A 25,240-nucleotide genomic window follows, 5' to 3' on the forward strand; every position below is an offset into this window, starting at 1 on the left:
CTTCTCCAACTTAGTTTTTGAGATAAAGTCTCTCACTGCATGTGAAACTCACCATTTTAGCTAAACTGATTGGCCAGTGAGTTCCCCTGGGATCTGCTTTCACTCCAGCACTGGGGTCACAGGCAAATACCCCCATGGGAGGCTTTTTAATGTGAGTTCTGGGTATCCAAACTCAGGTCCTCATATTTTCATAGTAGGCAAAATTTGCCCACTAAGCCATATCCTCAGAACCCCTACTGATATAAATGAATTAAATAGATAAATAAATTAACATATGGAGGATAGATACTTTCTTACAAAAGAATTCTAATTAATGAATGTAGAGGTAATGTTGAAAAAAAAGATCACCGTTAACCAAGTACTGTGACAATAAATTTTGCAGGCAATAGTCAACAATAGATTAAAGCTAGTTGGGTGAAAAACAGAATAATTTTGTAGTGGCAAATTTATCACCCACATTATAATTTTTATTATCAAGAAACAGTAGCATTAACTCAGAAACCTGACAGACACAAGCTTAACCAAGTGGTGAAAATTAACATGGTCTGGTAATAGGGCACACCTTCATATGGCCTCCTGATAGGATATATTGAGAGTCCATTTATGTAGAACTCTTGCCAAACTAAGTCATCTTACTCAGCATGAGAAAACATCAGACTATTCTAAATCTAAGTAAATTCTACAAAGTAATTGATCAGTATTCCTCAAAAATGTCAAGGCCATGAAAGACAAAGACTAAAGAACTACTGAACTTGAAGGAGATTGAGGAAATTGGAGAACTAAGTGCAACATATGATCCTGGATTGTATCCTAAGTGAGAAAACTGGCTACATTAGTTAGGAAGACTTAGAGCAGTAGTTCTCAACCTACATAATTCTGTGTTCCCTTAACACAGTTCCTCATGTTGTGCTGACCCCCAACCATAAAATGTTTTTGTTGCTACTTTATAACTGTAATTTTGCTACTGTTATGAATTGTAATTTAAATATCTGATATGCAAGATATCTGATATGTGACCCCTAAAGGGGTCATGCTCTATAAGTTGAGAACTGCTGATTTAGAGGAACAAAATCAATAGAATAAATATATATTCAAAAGTAATTTGTTAGATTGGCTTGCAAAATACTGTGTGGGTGGTCTGCTTTCTGCAGAACCCTGGCCCAGCCATCCAGGCTGCTGCTACCTAACTGGCACTGTAACTATATCTTTCAAAGATCATTCTGCAGTACTATCAGCCCATATTGTTCAGGATGATGAAGGACATCATTATTTTTATTAGTCACTCTTTTGTTGCTGTGATGAAATACCATGAGCAAAAGCAACTTAAAGAAGAAAGGGTTTATTTTGGCTTATGGCTCCAGAGAGATGGAATCCATAATGGCAGAGAAGATATAACAACAATCAAGGAAGCACGATGGCAAGAGCAGGAAACTGACTGATCACATTTCATCCACACAGAGGAAGCAAAGAGAGAACAGGAAGTGAGGTGAGCCTACAAACGCCCAAAGCCCACCCCAAAGGAGGTGCTTCCTCCAGCAAAGCTCTACCTCTGCAAACAGCACCACCAACCTGGGACTCAGTGTTCAAAAACATGAGGCTATTGTTGTAATATGCCTTCCCTGCCAGGGTCCCTCATCCTGGGCTAGCAGTTGGTTTCATCTGTCATCTGTTTCTGTACTTCCCACAACCAATCTCACCACACATCCCCAGAGATACCAGTCAAGTTCAGTCACTTTAGTGCCACTCTCTCAGAGGTCCACCAGCTCTGTTTAGTCTTTTTGAGCTCCTGATACATTAGTACACCTGATACATTAGGCAGCATCCATTACTCAGATCTTGGTTCCAGCTTCACCTAGGATTTCTGAGCTCTGGTGCTCCATCACCAGTCAAGCTAAGATGAAATAAATGGGGGGGAAAGGAGAATGTTCTCTATGATAGGCACATCCATACCATATTCATCCCCCATCTCTCCTTCCTGCCTGTCATGATGTAAGCTGAACATTCTATTCTGTCTGACATGCCAACCCTACCAGGAATGAAACTATGAGCCACATTTAAAAATACCCTTCTTCCATTACATTGTTTTGCTTAGTTAATTTTGTCATAGTAACAAAAAGGTAATACACATGAAGAGAAGAGCTTGATATTAGTCTAATATAACATTGCAGGAACAGTGATACCTATTACCCATCCCAGCCAACTCACCTATTTGGCCATCTCAGAAATTAAATGGATCTTGGAGACATACTGTAAATTGCTGGTGACTGTTATTGTACTTGCTATTCTTATGCAATGTTTGTATTGAAGAAAGTCATCATAGTGCCTGGCGTGTAGATACAGCTACAGATGATAGCTGAAACCAACTGCCAGCCTAGGGTGAGGGACCATTGCCAGAATGATGTTACAAGAACAGTGTGTATAAGGGAATAGGAAGTCTCTTCTTCCTCTTCTGGCTTTCTAGTCTCCTTCTAGTAGCCTATTGGCAGAACCTAATGGGAAGCACCTAACAAGACAGAAACGTTTGCAGAACCTTAGCATTCCAGAGCAGTATACAGGAATAGATTTGTAGCAAACAGACAATCAGACAATTGCTTGTTCAGCAGCACAAGAGCTGATGAAAGAAAGCTTTAACAGTGAGCCTGGTTCACATTTAAGTATTGTGAAAAAGAAAGAAAATGCCTTGTTGCAGAATTTAGTTTTGAGATTCTTTTAAAACTATTAGCATGTCTGTGGAGCTGTCAATAAAATTGCTTGTCTGTATACATCATTTTGCAGAATATTCTTGGGTTGAATTATCTTGCATGCTTGAGACTTTTCCACTATTCAAAATATAAGCAGACAATGGAATAGACTTCACAATAAAAAAATGAATTATTGATATATACAGCAACTTGGAAGGATCTCAAAGGCATTATTCTGGATGAAAGAACCTAGTCTGCAAAGGTTACATACTTTATGATTTCATTCATATAACATTTTCAAAGTGACAAAACCCTAATGATGGAGAACAGATTAGTGACTGCTGGGGGGGGCTGTTGAGTTGACTGTTAGTATTGTGACTACGAAGTGACAGCATGATGGGGGAGGGTGTTGAGAAGGTCACATAACAGATCTGTGCTCTGATCATGGTAGTGGCTCCATGAGTATACACGTGATACTGTCCATAGAGGAGTAGGCTGAGCAAAGGTGGGAGGTGCATGGCTTGTGTGAGAGAAGGTCTCACCTAAAAAGTTGGCTGTGGTGAGGTCAAGGATGATCTTATACTTTTGTCCCAACTGCTCTGAGTTCCCTGTGCTTCAGTGGAAATGGAACCCAAATGGGGCAACATCTCCCAACCTCTGGCTCCTGCTGACTCCCCTAGCTGCTCCCTCTGATTCGGGTGAAAAGGGTTGTGGTGTTTGTAGCAGTTCAAAGACTCTTTCTTCCCAGTGCTTCAAAGCAGGGCCTGCCTTTTCCTCACTTGTATCTTTTATTTGCTGTTAGCAACCTTTGAGGATTGATGGAGCTGAGTGACCCTTGGCAGGGGCTCTCCTCACTGGCAGAACTGGCCACAGGGAATGAATAAGATACTTACTGGCACCGATTTCTCAGTCACCATGGTCAGTGAGCCCTGTTTTGTGTTCTTGACAGTTCAGAGCAATGCCTGTGAGTAAATGACTTAGCTGAGCAGTAGGTACAAAGTGTTCTCCACCCTGGGTTCCCTGTAGACCTCTTTTCCATTCATGTGGGACTACTTTCCACAAATGCTTCCAAATATGATGTTGTTAAACTCTCTGTGTTTAAAATATTTCATTAATAGCACACGATTAAACAAAAGTGTTCTTGAACTTTAAAATACTTTTAGTATTCTATTACTCTAGAAATGTTTGTTCCATTTCAGCCAAGGCAAAATGTTTTATGGCTGGGACAGTTGCTTTCAGAGAGCCAATCTTTGGGTTAAATCCCCTGTCATTCAAATTTTTTTCACACCCCAAATGTCTACCAACAGAATGTAATTAAAAATGAATGAATGCATGTTTTTTTTTTCTGTGTGTGTGTGTGTGTGTGTGTGTGTGTGTGGTTTCTTTGTCTCCGTGTTCTTAATTTTTCTTATTTTATTTTTTGAGGCTTAAATCCAGAGTATTGTGCATACATAACACAAGTGCTCTGTGTGTGATAAGGCCCTAGCTTGTTTCACACACTCTGGAAAATCAATGTTGAGTTATTAGTAGTGTGTGCTCTTATATCTTATTCATTTTGTGTATGCATATGTATAGGTACACATGCCACAGCATTCATGTGAACATTAGAGGAAAACCTACAGAAATCATTTCTCTCCTTCCACCACATGGGGACTGAACTGAGGTCATTGGGATTTGAAACATGTGCCTTTACCTGCTGAACCATCTCTTCAGCCCACATGTGCTTTTTAGATTACAGTTTTATGAATACAGTACTCCACAATCTGTTTATCATTCTGCGGGTATTTGGGTTAGTTGTTTCTAATTGTAGGGTATTGTTTGGTTATTTGGCTTTTACAAATATAACTGTTGTAAATATTTTTATGCAAGGCTTCTTGTGGATATACTCATTTTCTTCCTTCCATAGATTTAGCAAGGAATTAAAAATGGACATATGTTTAACTTTATCAATACTATCAAACAGACTCTAAAGTGATTGTACCATTTTAAACAACTTTTGTCAATTTAGAAGCATTCCAGTTGCATCACATCTTTGCCAACACTATATGTTACTATTCTTTTTCAGTTCAGCCCCTCTATTATACATAGTGACTTGTGGTTTACATTCAAATTGCCCATTGACTGGGGCATTGATATTGAACACATTTGTAAACACTTGTTTATCTTTTGTATGTTTTCTTTTGCCAAACATCCTTTAGGAGAATTGGAGAGGTGGTAACGTTCATCAGGGGAAAATAGTAAAGGTATGATTTGGAAAGGGAGATTTATCAATGACAAGAGAATGTTCCCCAGGTTTGAATAATTATACGTTTTAGCACTTTTAATAGATATGAATGCATAAAGTAGCTAAAGAACAACTTGGTAAGCATCTATCCTTGAACATCTCCCTTCCTGGCTACAACCATTGAGTACCAATTTCTGCTTCAGTGACATTCCCTTGGATTTTTCATGGGGAAGTTCTTAGCACCTTAATAAGTATGTATTTGCTGGTGTGGTTTTCTTTGGGTCTTAAAGCTGCCAAGGAGTAGTGGAATGATCGGTTTGGACATTTGGGTATGTTAGGTGGGAGTGATGTCTTTGAGGAAACTGAAGGTTAGGGGCAGAGCTCAGCCCTGCAAAAGCAGAGGATGACCCCTAAGCCTCTTCCTCATTCTTATTTTGCTTGCCATTCATTGGTTATTCAGCTTTGGAGTACAGGAGTTGAAGACATGGGGAGAAAGAAGCACAAGATGAATTTAAAAATGATATTATTAAACATGTTTGGAAAGATGATCACATTGCCAGCCAGTAGGAGACTTTGAGACAGTCTCAAGGGACAAACTGTGCTCTTTCATGGTGGCAGCAAGAGAATGACATGTGAAGAAGGCATTACCAAACTTCCTTAAGCCTCAGAGAAAGATCAAAGTGGTTCATATTTATGTACAGTACATTCATATACACTCCTGCACAGAAGAGTCTGAGGCAGATGGGACTTCTCCATCTCACAGATGGGCCATAGTATGTACATTAATGCAGAGATTGGTCTAAGGACAAACAAGCTCCATGGTAGAGTGATATTAAAAGTCCATGTCACCTCACTAGAAATCTGGTATGGACTGTAAAGGATATTTTCACTCTAAGGTTTTATTCCTCTATTCAAATATATGGTAATACCTCATCTGCAGTAAATACTTCTCAGGTTTAAGATAGCATGATAGTTGTAAATCAGCTCTGAAATTCGACAGCTATAAATGCCATGTGGTATCAGTTAGATCACAAACCAAAGCCAATTTTTCAAAACATTTCCTGCTGGAATACTCACAACATTTTAACAGATGTCTTTTGGCAAGTTTTGAAGCAAAATAATCCCCTATCAGCATATGAAATAAAACCCAACAGAACATAAAATATGGAGTAGAAGGATTTTTTTTCTTCTTTGGCCATTAAGAGACAGAATTGGGGAAATCTTGAACTCTTTAGAGAAACACTTGCTCAGAGCCACAGAAGTCAAGGCATGAACTTTTCTCTCTCACATACACCACAAAAAGATCGGATTTTGAAAATAGTCTTTCAGTGTTCACTAGAGAAATTTCCTTGGCTGCTTTTGAGTATAATATTTGTTATTTCTTGTTCTGAGCACAGATCATACGTCTAACTCTGGGTTTGGTTGAGGCAATCTTAGGAAAAGCTAGGGGAAACGACTTGAAAATGCAATGGGGCCCACAGAGACCAAAATGGAGGTGAGGCATCAAAGAAGAATCTATTGTTATGAACAAGATAGACATGATTGATCCTGGCTTTTTCCACAATGTAGTAATTTAGTCGGAGGCCTCTTAAAATCAATGGTAGGAGGGCCAAAATGAAAGCCCAGGAAAGGAGAAGGAAATGGATTTTTCATTTTTCTCCAGCATGTTTTGTGAAAATATCCATAGTATAGACGAGTTAAAAGAATTATACAGTGAGCACACTGTACATGAGAGATAAACTATTTTTACTTTGAGTCTGACAGTTTGTTTACACTGGAACAGATTTTCACCTTCATCTAGGAAATGCTCTGAAGTGAATAAAATGGTGGTCTCCTAACACTCTTCCCACACAGTTATTCTAAAGAAGCAAGTGTTGTTCACTGCCACTGCTGCATTAAGTGATACTTCCAAAAGCAGGGACCCCTGTGGGTATTCTTCCATTTCCTGTTGTTTTACGTGCATCTTGCTGGTGGTGTCTTATTTTCCCCTGTGCTACATCATTTTTAACTTTGTACTAAGAGCTGTACTGAAAATGATGTGTAGGTGGAAATAATTTGATATCATTTCTTTAAAAGCAGTTTTATTTAAGAGGAATTTTTGTTTCTTAGTATTGGGCACACTAAGGTGCCATCAATACAACAAATATTTATAAGATATTATTCAGTCAGTGGTAATACAGTTATGAATAAATAATGGCTAGCATTTCTCTGAATGAGCAATGGGGTACATTTACATAAAGTCATTAAAGAATAATTTAGTTTATACAAATTTGATCAATGCCCAGCTTTTCTTCAACTTATCCATCAGTACCTATTAAGGAGTGGCATTCTGGTCCAAGTAGAGATGCCCTGAGGTAGCACCGGCTTGCAATTTGATTTCTTAGATAACTTGGAGAAAAATTCTATGAACATTGATCATATAAAAATATAATCCAAAACACTCAGAATCATTTTGCTTTCATTGACCAACATCTGGGAGATAGGATAGTTTCAAACACAAGGCTCAAGACAGTTCATAATTCATGGCAGATATAAAGCCACAGCCCACTTAATATTATGTGCAAAGATACGATAAATCTACAGGGAGCCTAATTAGGTTTAGGTAGATGAACCAAAGAGTACCACCTCTCCATTCCAAAGCTCAGCGCTACCCAGTATCTGCAATTGCATGCCGTAGTTGTGGCTGCTACCAAAATGATACAGAGATGCTTAGCTGAGGCTCAATCTGCTGGGAAGTATAATCCAAGGAGACCTTGATTTGATTATAGTAGCCCAAACCAGTGATCTGCACTGTCTAGATTCAGTCAAGGCCACCCTTAGTCACTGCCAGGTTTTTACCTCATACTTGTTTAATACAAACAGATTTTTTTTTAAAAAAGTAAAATCTACTCCTCATCTCTCATTCTTGAAAAAATACTCAGCAGAAGAATAGACCTGGGGGATTTATGATGAACTACCAAAATTCATTTGCCAATATTAATTTCCTTCATGTTTTCTGAACTGCAGTCTCTTATGTAATTTTTTTGTAATATTTCTTCATGAGCTACCCAAACCTTGAATTGCTTTGAAGCCATTTCCTTTCCCATATCAATGTGACACTTTGAGGCTCCCTTTCACTTGCTTCTGTAAATCGTTCCTCTATTTTACATATTTCAGTTTCTTGTATGAGACTTCTCCATCACCTATGGCTGATTCTTAGGCTAGAACCAGAGTCAAGTCCAAGCTCAGGTGTATCTAATACTTCTCTCAAAATGCATACCGTCAGTGGAGGAGCCTTTGGCTCTTTAAACTCATTAGTGTTGAAATCTGGTCAAAACAAGCTGGGCAGGAGAAAATGGAATTTGCTCTACATAAAGGTTAATGAACAACCCTACCAGTTATAATTTAGAAACTTAAATTAGAATTCGATCTTGAGTGCCTTTCACAATACATGCCTGACATCGGATTGAGAATAACTAGGTTTAGTATCCACCCACACCAATTCACTTATGGAACCAGAAGTTTCTGGTGGTTTCCTGCCTAGTTTTATGTACTTACTCTAGTATGACAGAGGTTTCTATGGTATCTGCTTCCTCCCGAGATCTTGGACATGCTTCTAATTTTAGTTGGCTTTCTAATAACTGCTAAAACACACGGATCTCTAGTATCATTTGAGTGGGCAAATATTTTGGTGAGTTCTTATGAGGGGGCACAGCTACTATCATGAAAGACTGAGTGAAAAAGTTAAATACAGAAATTCACAATCTACTAGATGAACACAGTGTGTGTGTGTGTGTGTGTGTGTGTGTGTTCAATGATAATTTGTATAACATTAAAGCCCAGCTATAAGGTAAGTACTATAATATATGCATAACTGAATCTAAAGCTGGTATTGGTTAGATTCACAGATGTGTCTAGCTTTTGACATTGAAACATGTCATTGCTATCTACAAAGCTCTTACACAGATATACAAATCAAGTTATTGAAAATAATAGTAAATAAATCACAATGTTTTGGGTAAGTTTAAAATTTTGTTTTGGGCTGCATTCATAGTTATTCTTGCCCATATACAGCCTGTGGGTTTTCTCACCTGGTAGGAGTTCAAGAGTTTCAGCAAGGCATGGTAGGACATACCTGTAATGCCTGCACCTTGAAAGCTTAGGCAGGATGACTGTGGGTAAGAGACCAACATGGACTGAATAGTGAGTCTCTCAAAACAAACAAACAAACAAGAAAAACTTCAATGTCTTCCTTAATAGATCCTGGAGAGAGACTACTGATTATCAAATTATTTTCTAAGTAAGATTGGCAATATGATTTGTTTCATCCAATACAAAAATAAAAACTAGGGCCTTTCCCTCAGTTTAAGTATTGTGAGATGTTGGTAGCTCAGCATTAAATCATGTGTGGGTGTGGGTGTGAAGAAGAAACTCTCATGAAGCCAACAGTCTTTAAATATGCTTGATGAGAGAGAAGCAAATTGGAGCAGTCTAGATGAGGTGATACATACAGGACATGTTCCCCCAAACAAATCATAGGAAAATAAACTAGAAAAAGAATATAATATAGTCTTTCCCAACTTAGCAAGACTTAGATTGAAAAGATGGGGAAGTTACAGTAGGTAAAATACCTGCCTTGCAAACATGAGGACTTAAATTAAAAAGCTTGGTGTGGTGGTACACGCTAATAATCACAGGGCTGGTGGTTATCGGCTGGGAGAAACAAGCAGGTCCCTGAGACTCACTAACCAGGCATCTTAGCTTATTCAGCAAGCTCCAGGCCAGTTAAAGACCCTCACACATATAAAAACTACCAAGCCAACAAAAACCACAAAATGGATAATTCCTGAGAAATGATAATACCTGAGGTTAGCCTCTGTCCTCCACATGTACATGTATATACTTGCATTCATACCTACCAACACACATATACACACAACACACACACACACACACACACCTACACACATACATATACACAGGCATACACACAAAAGATGGGAAAATTATGATTTTCAGAGACATTTTCAAAATTACAAGGTAAACATAAAAATAACCATAGTTGTAAAAGTAGCCAGCACTAGCATATAAAGCATGCTAAGTGCCAAAATTCTAAGACTACTACATGTATTTTCCCATTTAATCCTCAGATTAGCCCTGGACAATAGCTGCTATTATTCACCTGTCTTACTGCAGATGTTAAAGAATTGCACCTGATCATGTAGGGAAAAAGCCAGGTAGCCAGGATTTGAATTGAAGAACTCTAGATCCAGAACTCTGTCCTCTTAGTCAGAATAGAATCATTTAGGAGAGAAGTTCTCCCAGAATGGTATTTGTTAGGGTCGTTCTATTGTGTACATTTTTAATTTTTTTCTTTTGCATTTCATCTTCATAGTTTAACAGCACCCGCTCGCCCTCCCCCACTGAGTGTTGCCACATGGCCCCATGGAGTAGAAAGGTATTGGTTCTGAGAACATTGCTTTGCAGCCTTATTCTGCTCTTTTCAGACACTCTCCCTTTCTTCTCTCTTTTAACTTTATTGCAAACCCGTTTTCAACTAACTGTTGTTCTCTTAAGTCAACTTGAAGGATGGTATTTTCCTAACTTGAATTAAAGACAGCCCTGTCCTTGGTTTTGTTCCCTCCTAGTGTCCCCCTTGGAGCTGCAATTTGCAGCTCTGCCGAGCACAGGCATCCTCCATTGCTGCTCCTGGATTTTGTAGTATGGGGTAAAGAAATGACAGTTTTCCCTGTATTTATCAGAACTGTAAAAGTTCAGCGTCTCAATTTTTTTTTTTAAAGGAGAACAAGACAAGAGGATCCTCTGGCAGCCAATTGTCCCTGTCACCATTAAATAAAAAGTACTTTTGGCTGCTGGTCAGAACCTGGAGTCAGGTCACTATCCTTTAGTCCTTTCAAGTCCATTGTTATTCAAGGAAGGAATCGCCACAATGAGGCCTCTGGTGGTGGGAGTTTGCTTTCCAGCTCTCAGCTTTCCTGTCTTTCTCTCTCTCTCTCTCTCTCTCTCTCTCTCTCTCTCTCTCTCTCTCTCTCTCTCCCTCCCTCCCTCCCTCCCTCCCTCCCTCCCTCCATTCCTCCTTCCCTTTTCCTTCCTCCCTCTCTGCATGCACCAAACTTTTTTTTTTTTAAAGTTACCTAGGAAACAAAGTCTTTTGTGCTCCAACTTTATTTGAGCTATTCGCTTTGCTGGGAATCTGCACAAGAGCTGAAGAGGGAAAAAGAAGGTTGCAATATTTTACTAAACCGTTTATGGCGAACACAATTTTCCCAAGGGGGGCGAAAATCATATACCGTTGGGTGTGTTGGGGGGCTTTGCAGAAACTTCTGATAAGGTAAGTAAATACTGGGGTTTCCTTTAAACAAGGGGCCCTGGAGCCTATTCTTTAAGGAGACTTGAGGACAGTCCAATTGACAGTACATGCCATCCGGAGCCAATAGTACAGTTTCCAATGTGAAGACTAGAGAGGTGTTTTTATTTTATTTTATTTTATTTTTTAAATCTTGATTTTTGGACAGAGTATTATTAAAAACTTACTGAAATAAGAGGAAATGAAATACTTATTTTAAACAGCTACTCATCTTCCTCTGAACTGTATAAAGAAAGAAAACTGGGTTCAATGGTGGAAACTGGGTCTTTTCCTACTCTGGTTTAGAAAGCCAACCCTGAAACCAAAAGTGGGATGCGGCCTTTTGAATAATCTGGGCCTGGAGCCCAAGCTTGAAATAAAAGTTAGACAGCATTAATATTTGCCAAAGGCTTGGATAGACAGTTTTCAAATGTTGTATAGAAAATCAAAGCCTCTAGCTTCCACAGCTGGAAGGAAAGTTTTGCACCACAAAGCTGGAAGAAAATAAACTAGAATTCTTCTACCCGTCTAAATTCAAAAGAGAAACTCCCTTTACTCTTCCGCTCCAGAAACAGAATTTGTATATTCCACCAGAGTCGAATACTGGGGCACATCTTTACAGCCATCGAATGTTGGTTCAACTGACTCTTTAAAATGTCCTTTTCCAAAGCTGTCTTCCTGCAAATTAAGTCCTGGAGATTTTGTGGTCTCTTGAGTTAGGCTGGTGGGTTGGTTATTCTCCAGGTGGTCTATTCCAGACTGTCTCATGTCTCCAAATTTTCTTCAGGGTCTCTGAGAATTTTTATAGGCGTTTAGCTCATCTGCCATCCTTGATCATCATGGTTAGGGCTCTCAAGATATTTGACAGGAATTCATAGTGACATAAACATACAGAAAGTAGATCTGCCTTTCACTGGATTAGAGACAGACAGTTTTCTTTAGTTTGAAGGGATAGGATTTCTGACTAATTTGTCTCTTAATTCTATTTCACCTGAAAAGCATGTTTTATGGGCCCATTTTTCCCTTCTGTATCTCTTCACTGTTGAAACAAAACTTCTAATTAGTCGTGCTTACTATTTTCTAGGGCTCTTTCTTTTGTCCTACATGCTCATTTCTAGCTTTATTTTAAAAGGCTGAACTATGCACGTACAGTATGAGAAGTGAATCTGAATATATTTTGTTTGCAGTCCCACTCTCCAGAGGATGAAGAAACAGATGTCATGTTAGGACAGAGGCCGAAAAATCCAATACACAATGTCCCCTCTACACTGGACAAGCAGACCAACTGGAGCAAAGCGCTACCTCTCCCGACTCCCGAGGAGAAGATGAAACAAGATGCCCAAGTGATTTCTTCTTGCATTATTCCCATCAATGTCACTGGTACTGTTTTCTTTTTTTCCCTTTGGGGCAGTTGAGTCTGAACATTCCATGTATTAAGTATGTTCAAAACATGTGCTGTTGGTCTCTCTATCAGCTAAGAATATATTTTTGTTGTGAGCAAGAAATCTTTTGTCAACATACAAGTCAGGAGATATTCAGTATGCTTTTGTCAGGTTTTGAACACCAATTTGCATATATTCTGCTGGACTGCTTGTTATGTAAATGATGGACAGTTTCTTTAAAAACAATCACCAAATAGCTTGTTGGCAGTGATTAATCACATGATAATGATGTGTGGCACCAGAAGGAAGAAAACAGCAAAACCCAGGTTTCTAAAACTGCAAGTAAGGTCCTGTCGACCAACTAGAGAATCTGTTTTCAGGCTTCCCTGGATGAAGGTAGGCTTTTCCAAAAGACCACTTAGACTCCTGTATTGATTTTAGGGATTTTTAACCTGAAAATATGTAGCTACAGAGATGAGGGGCAAATTATGTTTCAAAATCAGAGCAAGCCTGGCTTCCTTTCACTTTCTGCTATTGTATATATTAAAGTTTGTGTATTAGTCTAGATAGGATGAAGCCCAGTGTGTGTGTGTGTGTGTGTGTGTGTGTGTGTGTGAGAGAGAGAGAGAGAGAGAGAGAGAGAGAGAGAGAGAGAGAGAGAGAGAGAGAATTATACTTTGTTCTCAACCATTCTCCCCCAAATTAAATGATCTCTACATTGGTATTTTAAACCCCTCTTGTAGTTTCCTTTTACCTTTTTATGTAATGAAAATTTCAAAAACAGCTACACTATGACTGGTTTTCATTTTTATTTCCCATAACTAAAGATTGCATGTACCCTGAGAAGAATTTTGGACATTGCTATTATTAATTCCACGCATTTCTCTCACCTAGAGTAGGGAACAAATGGACTGGGTATTTGGGACAGATATTATTTTCCCTCCTGAATGAGAGGTACTCTAATGCATTGGCCAGTTGTGTTGTGAGCTGAGACTTAATTTTCCTGCTGACATATTCAACTTATGGGATAAATTATTCTAAAGATGTGCACTTGTCTGACCTCTATAATATAAAGGAGATATGTTAGGGGAGTTCATCTGCTGAAATGGATCATTCTGAAACCCCTTTAAACTAATTTTCAGTCTGAGAACATCTGACTATTAGCAGCCCTGCTTCCTTTCTGGTACTGTAAGTAAAATCTTGTTTTCAAATGTAGTACTGTGATTATGGGCCATCATCTTGTGATTAGGAAAAAGAGAAGATTTTTCTCTCAGTTTTATTTCAGGAACTCTCAAGATGAAGGCCCAGATTAGATGTTGATTTCAAGAGCTTCAATGAGAATAATGTTAATGATGTCCATATAATATGCAGTGTCTGTGGATCATGTATTCATTAAGATTCAGATGAAGGATTTTAGTTTGTGATTGGAAGCAAGAAAGGAAAATACCTTTCACAAAAATTCTCTGATAACATTGTAATCATTCATCTCATGACAAAGATATTTCAAACTAAGCCTAGAAACTATTGTCACTGTGATGCTATACAGATGACCCAAGGTTTAACAGTTAGGAAAAATGATGAGGTGATCAATCCCCAAAGCACAGCATTCCATATTTCTTAGCTATAGCTTGCACTGAAAAATCCACAGTGCGTGATTGTGCCTGGCAGAGTTTGAATTCCTTACCCTCTTCCTCGTTGTTCTAATTTAGTAGAACCATGTATAGTGCTACTAATGTGATTATAGAGAAGAACTAATAAGCACCATGTTTGGTCCCTGCATGCATAATAACAAACAATACTTTAAAGACTGGGGAGTCTATCTTATAGTTGATTGGAACTCCTCTGTATGTTTATTTCCAAACCAAAAAGCACCCAGTTTACTCACAAGAAGAAAGTAGAGTTAGATTTTTGAAAAAGCTGTGTTTCCTCACAGCAGTGTGTGTGTGTGTGTGTGTGTGTGTGTGTGTGTGTGTGTGTGTGTGTGTGTAAATACTTGGAGAAGAAGTTTGGCCATATGAGGTGGAGGGAGAAAAACTCACAAAGACGCTTTTAATGAAGAAATGGGTCAGGATACATTAGGTTCACATCTTGGGTACTGATCTACTATTCAAAGGTATCAGTTTCAGAGAGCCCAGAAATAGACCAGTAAATAATAGTGACTAAAGGCATATAACCAGTTCAGTGTGAAAGTGCTTGGCTGATGTCCCTTTCTTTACTCTCTTTCTTTTGGTTTTCCTCTTTTGATTGTTGCTTTTGAATTTGCAAGCTGTTGTGGGAGGCTGCATTTAGAAGTAAACCTTAATGTACTGCAGCATCATTTCAATAAGGGCTGAAGAAGGTCTCCCTTATATTTTGTTCATAGGCTTAATCGAAAGTCTTCCCTGACTTCCAATCAATAAATAATACTGTGTTGCAAGTAAATGAAAATTTGTATGCTCCTTTTAAGTCTAATGAGACCTATTTATGGATTGCAGGAGTTGGTTTTGACAGAGAAGCTAGTATACGCTGTTCTCTTGTTCATTCACAATCTGTGCTACAGCGGAGACGAAAATTGAGGAGAAGGAAAACCATCTCGGGGATTCCCAGAAGAGTGCAACAAGAAATAGGTGTGCCATAAAAATGTTCATGGTTTCTGTCTAGTGAAGGTGATAAGGAGAGGACATAGGTCCCTACTTTCAACTGCCTTCAACTATAACATTCCTTATAAATATTGAAGGTTTTCATTTGCAGTAGTTTAAAACTACTGTATATTTATTTTGCATTCAGAAAACAACTTAGCATTATTTTTTTAACTCTGTTCTTGAACATAAAGGCTTAACCTTATAGCTTTAAGCATTCCTGCTGAAATATAATGCCTTGCCAATTCAAATGTTTCATTTTAAGATAGTAATATGAACAAAGATTCATTGCAAGAGTTTTTTTAAACCGTAGCTTCATTAGAAGAGAAATATACTTTTATGTTTTAATTATTTCTCAAGTAAATTTTAAACATATTCAAATATGGAATCTTAAAAATATAATACCTTTGTGGACATTTAAAATTTTTCTATTCAATGTATTTATAAAATTTCGACCAATTTCAAAATATTATGGTAGCAGAGCCCTGTAAATAAGACTTTAATTTTTATAATGAAATAATTCTATATCATTATGCTTGTATTTCAAAACACACATGAAAGTAGTGGCCAGAACTCTAGATTTTGTACTTCAGTTGTTTTTTGTTTCTTGATTATTTTTATCATTTTCTTTTATGAAAGCAGTCACTTGTTGGAGCAAATTAATGTGAAGAAAGATGATTCATAAAAAACAAAAAGCGTATCTTCTTTCAATAAGTATACATGATGTGTGTGTGTGTGTGTGTGTGTGTGTGTGTATGTACACATATACAAATATTCATGTAGATAGAAACAGACAAATCAGGGACAGAAAACATTTGAACTTTCTCCTAATTTTAAATACTGTTTTTGTGGGTTTTATTTTTTTTCCTGTAGGAGAAGGTTCTAATATGGTAGCACACAGATTTATAAACACCCCTCAAAATGCCTGTTAATCTGCCAATATGTAATACCTAACAGTGTTTTCCATGTGCCCTAGATTCTGATGAATCACCAGTGGCCAGGGAAAGGAATGTGATTGTGCACACAAACCCAGACCCCTCCAACACTGTCAATAGGAGGTCAGGAACCAGGGATTCAGAATGCCAAACTGAAGATATTCTGATTGCTGCCCCATCCAGAAGGAGAATCAGAGCTCAAAGGGGTCAAAGCATTGCAGCTTCCCTTTCTCATTCTGCTGGCAATATCTCTGCACTGGCAGACAAAGGCGATACCATGTTTACTCCTGTAGTGAGCAGCCGCACAAGATCTCGGAGCCTTCCTCGGGAGGGAAATAGAGGTGGAGATGCTGAACCCAAAGTTGGTGCTAAGCCCTCAGCATATGAAGAAGGAGAGCCTTTCGTGGGTGACCATGAAAGAACCCCTAACGATTGTAGTGAAGCTCCGAGCAGCCCAAGTGCAAAGGAACACCAGCCTGCTTTGGGCCTGGCCTGTTCTCAACATCTTCACAGCCCTCAGCACAAGTTAAGTGAGAGGGGGAGGTCTCGTCTGTCCCGAATGGCGGCTGACTCTGGAAGCTGTGACATCTCCTCCAACTCAGACACCTTTGGAAGCCCCATCCATTGCATTTCCACAGCTAGTGTCCTCCTTAGCAGCCACATGGACCAGAAAGATGACCACCAGTCGTCCAGTGGTAATTGGAGTGGGAGCAGCTCTACATGCCCATCACAGACCTCAGAGACAATCCCTCCAGCAGCTTCTCCTCCCCTCACTGGCTCTTCCCACTGTGACTCCGAATTGTCACTTAACACTGCTCCTAATGCTAATGAAGATGCCAGTGTCTTTGTGACAGAACAGTACAGTGACCACTTGGATAAAGTAAGAGGCCACCGGGCAAATTCCTTCACCTCCACTGTTGCAGATCTGCTGGATGATGCCAACAACAGCAATACCAGTGACAGTGAGTGGAATTATCTGCACCACCATCATGATGCATCCTGCCGCCAAGATTTTAGTCCTGAGCGTCCAAAGGCAGATAGCCTGGGCTGCCCAAGCTTCACAAGCATGGGCACCTATGACAGCTTTCTGGAAAAGTCTCCTTCAGACAAAGCAGATACTAGCTCTCATTTCTCAGTGGACACAGAAGGATACTATACCTCGATGCACTTTGACTGTGGTCTCAAAGGTAGTAAGAGCTATGTCTGTCACTATGCAGGCCTGGGCCCAGAGAATGGTCAGGGTGTAGGAGTTCCTCCTGGTCTTCCAGACTGTGCCTGGCAAGACTACATAGACCACAGGAGGCAGGGGAGACCAAACATCTCTTTCAGGAAACCAAAGGCAAAGCCAACTCCACCTAAACGTAGCTCATCGTTGAGAAAGTCTGATGAAAATGCAGACATTTCTGAGAAGAAAGAACCAAAGATAAGCACTGGTCAGCATCTGCCTCACAGTTCCAGGGAAATGAAGCTGCCTCTTGATTTCTCCAACACACCTTCTCGAGTGGAAAATGCCAATCTGCCTGCAAAGCAAGACTCTTCTTGGATAAACCAGAGTGAACATGCTATTAAGGAACCTCAGTTGGATGCTACAGACATTTCACCATTCAAAGATGAAGGTGCTGAATCAACTCACTATGCAGACCTCTGGCTTCTAAATGACTTGAAAACAAATGATCCTTACAGATCCTTGTCTAATTCAAGCACAGCTACGGGTACCACAGTTATCGAGTGCATCAAATCTCCGGAGAGCTCTGAATCCCAGACATCCCAGTCAGAATCAAGGGCAACCACCCCATCTCTTCCTTCTGTAGACAATGAGTTTAAACTGGCTTCACCAGAAAAGCTGGCTGGCTTAGCATCTCCATCAAGTGGCTACTCAAGCCAATCAGAGACGCCAACCTCCTCTTTCCCTACAGCTTTCTTTTCAGGTCCATTGTCTCCTGGAGGTAGCAAAAGGAAACCTAAAGTCCCAGAAAGGAAATCCTCACTACAGCAACCATCTTTAAAAGATGGAGCCCTATCATTGAGTAAAGATTTGGAACTTCCAATTATACCTCCTACTCACCTTGACCTAAGTGCTCTTCATAATGTTTTGAATAAACCATTACACCACCGTCACCCATTGCATGTTTTTACTCATAAACAGAACACAGTAGGAGATATGCTGAGGTCAAATCCTCCACCATCTCTTGCAATTACACCAACAGTCCTGAAATCGGTCAACCTTAGGTCCATCAGTAAGTCTGAAGAAGTTAAGCAAAAGGAGGGCGACAATACAGAACTCCCCTGCTTAGAAGAGAGTACCGTCACAGTGGCTTCTGTGGCTTCTTCGTCTCCAGGTAAAACAAGGCCACACACAGCAAAGAAATCAATATCACGCCAGTACTCTGCTGAAGACACCCTCCTGTCCTTTGTAGATTCCTCTCCAGTTGAAATGGGGCCAGAGAAACATTTGGAAAAAAACCCCACTTTGGATGTGAAGAGTCATTGCGATCCAGAAACTGTAACCTCAGCTAGTAGCAATCATCCAGATTCAAATGTGATGAAAGACCAAATACGGATGGAAAGTGAGCTTATTCCAGAAAACATACCAAGTAAGAATTATGGATTCTCAACAGGATTTCAGAGGGTGTCTGCTGCCCGCCCCAGTGATTTGGGTAGTAAAATGATGCAGTACGGAGTTAGTCCAGATGGAGCCCCACAACAAGGACAGAAGGCACCCTCTGGAGTTGGGGAAGAAGGTGTGAAACCAGAATCTGTGGATGGAATCACATTTCAAGTTAACTCACCAACTAGAATAACAGACATAAGCAGTCAACATAAGCATCGTATTGTGAGCCGCCACCATGACAAAGTGCCTGTGACTATCCGCCATGAGTCAGAGATGCCAACTATAAATTCATTCCCTGAAAAATGTTCTGAGCAGGAAAATATTGCTTCAGGTATTTCACCCAAAAGTGCCTCTGATAACAGCAGAGCAGAGGAGACCCAAGGAAGTATGGATGAGACTTCATTGAAAGGTCAGTTAATGATACCTTTGTTAGGGTGGAAATGTGTCCTATAGTGTTTCCTGTGTTCCCTATAGTTCTCTATAGCCCTGGGTGTTGGTTTCCCTCTGCCATTTCTTTTTAACTTATTAAAACAACTGAGAAGAAAGCTGTGGTTATTTAGGAACCAATATTTGGCAGATATCTTTATCATTTCAAAAACCGTGGTAAGGTACCTTTTGCTTGTTTGAGCCTGGAGTCAGGGAAACAGGGTAGTGAGATGTGTAGCTGCCTCTTAAAGATGTTTCTGTTCTTGTTTTTAAGAATCATCACCAAGTGATGACTCCATCACTTCACCACTCAGTGAAGACTCTCAAGCTGAAGCTGAGGGTGTGTTTGTGTCTCCAAACAAACCTCGAACAACTGAGGATCTATTTGCTGTCATTCACAGGTGAGAGAGTGTGACCAATTTTCCAGAAACAAAAGGCACAGGAAAGGGTTTGCTTCTTGAAGTGCCTCTCATTGAATGGAAATATGGGAAAGCATTTTGTACCTGTAATAATACAACAAAACCAAAAGCAAGCAAGGAAGAATTATCTTTCCAAATCAAATTCATAGACTTGTATGCATGTTTGAAAATGAGTCTAGACAGACAGACATAGAGTTCAATTAATAGAGTTTGGTAAGAATCACTGAAGGGAAGATACTGTATGATTTCCTGAGGAAAGACATTTTGGAACGAAGTTACATGTGAAAACAATTCATAGTTAGATGACTTGGAGTGAAAGCCCAAACTTAAGTGTAACCTCTGTTGTGCATATTACATTTTGTATTTATTTACCTCTGCAGTACTAGAGATCAAACCCAGGTCCTCACACATGCTAGGAAAGCACTCTGCCACTGAGTTATACCCTTAACCCCTAGCTTTTAAATAATCCCTTGAGTCTACAAAATATGCTCAAAGCTGTAATCTCACACTAGCTGATGCAAACATGTTGATTTGCCAAAACAATCTGAGCCCATCTCAGCTTGGAACAACTGAAAACTGCTCTCTTTATTCTTTCTTTTTAAAAATTAAATGTCTTTCATGATGCTGACTTTCAGTGTCTCTAAAATGAAAGGCCATATCCCATGAATAGGGGATGTTCTCTGGCTTGCTTTCCTAGAACATGGTTGTGCCTTTGCTGCCCATGCACACTTCCTCTTTTGTACCTTTATAATCTGTTATCAATGGCCTGTATTTGTAATGACCCATCATAGCTGCTGACCAGAAAAGCAAAGCCAGAACTTATCCTTGAAAGCAAACTCATAGCCATTGAATCAAATGATGCTATGTGTGCTCTTTCCACAAACACGAGTCCCTTCTTCCACCTGGCCTTGGGGACCTAGATGGAATTCCCAAAGGATAGAACCTGGGGATTATCTTTTCTTTTTCACAGCCTTATGGTTTTGGAAGCAAATTCTTTGCAAGCAGAGATCTTGCCACCCCTTGGGCTTCTATTTTAAAAGGGTTTCTCTTTTCTGTTGGTGTTGTTCTTTTTTTATTTTTTATTTTTAGAAGAAGGAACACTGCTCTTTAGAAATGGCATTTTCCTAAGGGTTCCATTAGTAGCACCCTCTGTGTGTACCTTACCAGGCAAGCTTCCCCAGAAACAGGGCAAGACTTGCCAGTTTATATTCTTCCCCGTAGTCTAAAGGCTGATTGTATTCCTCTAACCCTCAGACTTTATCTCAAACTCAGTACAAATTATTAATTTGCTATGTAAGCTAATGAACCCTCAAAGAACTATGTGGTGTTTCTGGAATCGTGGGCAGGATACGCGTTGTAGAATCAGAAAGGTGTTGGGTTGGAGTCCTGACACTGCTGCTAGCATGATCACACTCCTTGGGAATCTGGGAAGGCAAAGCTCACATTTCCTTTACCACACAAGATTTTAAGTAGGTGAGAGCGCATGCCACCAGAGTCAGAAATAACTGAGTTATGCTAAAGATTCATTGAGTTCATGCCCACTTAATTCAAAATAAGATCAATAATTTCATGATGGAAATAGAGGTTAGGTAGATGTAAGGAGTTTGGTAATCTTAGATTTGTATTTGTGTAGGATTTGCCTATTTATTTACATCCCAGTGATGAGAGTTATTTTGCTCTCTTGAGAGCTTAGATTGTATAATATTTTAAGAGCTCCAGAGATTTTGGGTTTTCAATTCCTCACAAAGAGTTGATGTACTTACTGCTTAATATGCTGTTGATGTCCCTGAGTAGCTAAGGGTTGAAGTATTTGTATTCAGAGGCAGACTGATTTATTTTAAAAGTCACTTAACTCATTTTTCATGGGCAGTAGATTAAAATGTAGTTTTAATTTGTAAAGTGTAGGCTTGTCTTCAGCACAGACCTCCATTGCTCATCACCAAGGCCCATCAGGTATCAAGCTAAGGCTAGCTGTATCCCACTGACGCCAGTCTTCACTTGTTGCACTTATTACTTGGAAGCTGGTTGTTGGTTCGAGAATATTCTTCTATATTGTACAGGCAGGTTTAGTGAGAAAAAGCAACAGGCTTTCTCCACATTGTAAATGGAAGTCAGCAGGATTTTCCCCCTTAAACTCTAAGAGGGGCAGTAATGAGCCTTAACCTTCCTCAGTATGGTGCTAAAGCTTAGTATTCTACCATATAGGATGCTTTTTAAATCTAATAGACATGGGAATCAGATGGAACACTTCTTGGTTCATAAAATTGTGTGTGGACTAAGATTTTTACCCCATTTTCTCTTTTCTTAAAAGGTCCAAGAGGAAAGTCCTTGGAAGAAAAGATTCTGGGGACATGGCTGTTAGAAGCAAGTCCAGAGTTCCCCTTGGCAGCAATAGCGGCAGTGCCAGCTCTGTCCCTTCAACCAGCAGCACTGTGACAGCTGGGACTAGCCAGAGGTCTCCTGGTCTCATCTACCGAAATGCCAAAAAGTCCAACACATCTAACGAAGAGTTTAAGCTCCTGCTTCTCAAGAAAGGCAGTCGCTCAGATTCTAGTTACCGAATGTCTGCCACGGAAATCCTGAAGAGCCCTATCCTGCCCAAGCCTCCTGGAGAGTTCACTTCAGAGTCCCCACAAAGCCCTGATGATACCCACCAGGGCACACCTGGGGCTGAAGCACTGTCCCCTCTGTCACCATGCTCTCCACGAGTCAATGCAGAAGGATTTTCCTCAAAAAGCTTTGCCACCTCAGCGTCAGCGCGGGTTGGACGTTCCCGGGCCCCACCTGTGGCCAGCAGCAGCCGCTACAGTGTCCGCTGTCGGCTGTACAATACGCCGATGCAGGCCATCTCCGAGGGAGAGACTGAAAACTCTGACGGGAGCCCACATGATGACCGATCCTCCCAGAGCTCTACATAGTTTGCCTGAGCCAAGCTGACCTCAGATGTCTAACCCCTAACTAAGGAAAGGATTTTGTGACACCATAGAGGGGGAGAAGTGGCAACAGGGCAGGGCGGGGCAGTGGGGGGCGGCGGGACGTGGGTGGTGTGGCATCATTGCTTGACAATGAGCTTCTAAATATGCGTTGGAGAAACAGAAAGTGATTAAGTAATTTTTATTAGTTTTCATGTTTTAGGTAGCAGTTCTGTCTGTCGTGGTTTTCTTTGGCATAGTTTGATTTACCCGATCTCATTCCTTGTGATAATAGAGAATACAAAAATATCTAACTTTCTTGAAACCTAGACAAGATTTTCCCAGAGCTGCCTATTCCGAAAATAAAGCCCTCACTGTCATACTTTAAGAAGATTAAATTACTCTGGAGGTTTGGTATTTTTTTACATTAAAATGAACTAAAGCAAAATTTAGATGAAAGAACTACACATATGTAAATACCATATTTTTGATAAAATGTGTAAATAGATTTATCAATGATGAGTGGACAAGTGGCCAATTATCTACCACATACCAACTGTTTATAGGACACATACAAATAAAGTATAATAACTGTATTCTGTGAATACCATTTTCATATCAAATACCATATTTAAATGTCCACCAACATGATTTCTGAGTGATAAACCTCAAATATGAATTTAAAACTGGTGAAATAATGGAAATATTGAGGTCATGTACTGAAATGTGATTAATTTAAAATAGTGAATTCAGACCTAATCATTGTTGTGACAAATTATAGCAGAAACAAGCTAATGTCAGTTTGTGGCTGTGATTTGCCATGTGGCAATTTGAACAGAATGAAAGCATGCTTTTGATTTTTTTAACCAACGAGAGAAATCATCATTCTCAATGGAAAGACCCCTCCCCTCCCCCAATAGCATTAAACAGTGTCCTTTAGAATCTAATTTTTTCAATGGATTGCTTTAAGGAGAATGAGTAGAGAAACCAGTAGTTAATTTTAGGTCTTGTTTTATATAAGGCTACTGGGGACAAAGAGTCATACTCCAATGACTATACTCTTTAAGCTTCTTAATTAGCTCCAGGTTCTTAAACTAACAAATAAGACCTAAGCATGCCACAGAGCTATTGAATTCTCAGTAAGTACCTGCAATGAGTTTTCCACAAAGCTTTCTCTCTGTGCTGATGAGACTCATGCTACCTAAAACTTAACAGAAATGACACTGTGAACAATGTAGTTGGGAAGTAGGTATGTGTATATGCATTATTTATATTCACTCTTCAACTGGCCATGGGGAGCAGCTCTGGTTCACAATGCTACATACAACAAATTTTTGTCTGGTTCTACTAGATCTGCTTGATGGCAAAAGGGGAGGGTGGTGGGTGGGAAAGGAAATGTCAGGGCAAGTGCCCTGATAAAATGAAGGCAGGGAAACAAGCTGAATTACTTGAAATTACTTGAATTTTCTTGTCTTAAAACTGAAAAAAAAAAAAGTATAGTAACAAGTTGAAATCTGCAAGTGGTTCTCACACCTCTGATTTTAACATGAACTGATACTGTGTTTGAAATCATATGTCAGAAATATAAGCACCTATGTACTTAGAATAGGTTTTGATGGGAGAAGTAGAAATTAGAACTGAGAAGGGGTCTGATCTGTGAAAGACTAGAACGTGATGACAATGACGGAACACGCCAGGGTTGCCAAGAGATTGATAGGCAGCTGGCTGTATGCCTCTGCAAATGGTATTGGAGAAAGGAAGATGGATGAAAGGATTCACTCATGCTAAATGAAGGAGAAAGTCTGGTCGAAGAAGACAATGTCTTTCAATAGAAATTTGTTATAATAATATTTACAGATTAAGAATTAAAGAATCTGTTGTTTGTGTTTTGTTGGGGGGGGGGGAAGTCTGGCTTCTTCTATTATTTCTCTTTACTACCAAATTGTATTAGTTAAGTTCTTGTCATTCTTGTATGTAAAATGGGTGTTGGGGGTGGAGGGGTAGAGGAGGAGACTGAGAAACTGGGAGAGAGAATGAGAGAGAGCGAGAGAGTGAGAGAGCAAGTGTGTGCTGGGGATAGAAAAACTACCTGGTAAAGGGTTTGAACATATACAAAGTGTTGTAATTTTATTAAAAGAAAAATGTTGGGGATTGAAAAAAATGACCATCATTTATCATTGGAACATGTAACTCATTAAAAAACAAAAACAACAACAAAAAAAAAAACAAAAAACAAAAACAAACCTCATACACACGCACACAACCAGCATGGTTTGACATCATGTGGGGTCATGAACAAATCTGTCTCATGCTTTGAGAAGTACACTCCACAAAATTTTAAAAATAAAAGTTTTTAGACAAATGTGATAAGGAACCATCATTTCCAGTCACAATAGGTGATCATTTGTAATTTTCATAAAAGCAGTTCGTTTGCAGTATGGCTTTTGTGTAGCTAGGGGTTTTTTTTTATTGTGAAGAAAGGTATGTGGGCTTTAAAAGTGATTCTAAACCTTGAATAGAAAAACACATAAATTGGCTTTAATAAAAATGTCACCTTTTATTATTGACATTAATTTAAGTAATCGTACCATATATTTTTAAAATACATGTTTGACTTGAATTGTGAGGCAATAAGGTACCGTTAATGTGATGATCACAGAACCAACCCTTATAATATAGTTTCACT

At 39.4% G+C, this 25,240-nt stretch overlaps 1 protein-coding gene across 3 annotated transcripts in view; it reads left to right on the top strand.

Annotated features, from left to right (window-relative positions):
• Positions 1-24,590, top strand: part of Nhs (NHS actin remodeling regulator) — a 329,470-nt gene extending 304,880 nt beyond the window's left edge. Inside the window, exons 4-9 of one of the 3 annotated variants that reach the window (XM_036174401.1) lie at positions 10,280-10,342; positions 12,439-12,631; positions 15,108-15,239; positions 16,228-19,206; positions 19,498-19,624; positions 21,954-24,590. In XM_036174401.1, the coding sequence (XP_036030294.1) occupies positions 10,280-10,342; positions 12,439-12,631; positions 15,108-15,239; positions 16,228-19,206; positions 19,498-19,624; positions 21,954-22,560 (4,101 nt within the window). In that variant the 3' untranslated portion in view covers positions 22,561-24,590. Of the gene's footprint in view, positions 1-10,279; positions 10,343-11,054; positions 11,237-12,438; positions 12,632-15,107; positions 15,240-16,227; positions 19,207-19,497; positions 19,625-21,953 lie in introns of those variants that run through there. The other 2 variants (XM_036174404.1, XM_036174402.1) reach the window with 2 other exon arrangements.
• Positions 24,591-25,240: the final 650 nt, after the last annotated feature.

Source organism: Onychomys torridus, chromosome X (assembly GCF_903995425.1).
Source record: "Onychomys torridus chromosome X, mOncTor1.1, whole genome shotgun sequence".
Lineage (NCBI taxonomy): Eukaryota > Metazoa > Chordata > Mammalia > Rodentia > Cricetidae > Onychomys > Onychomys torridus.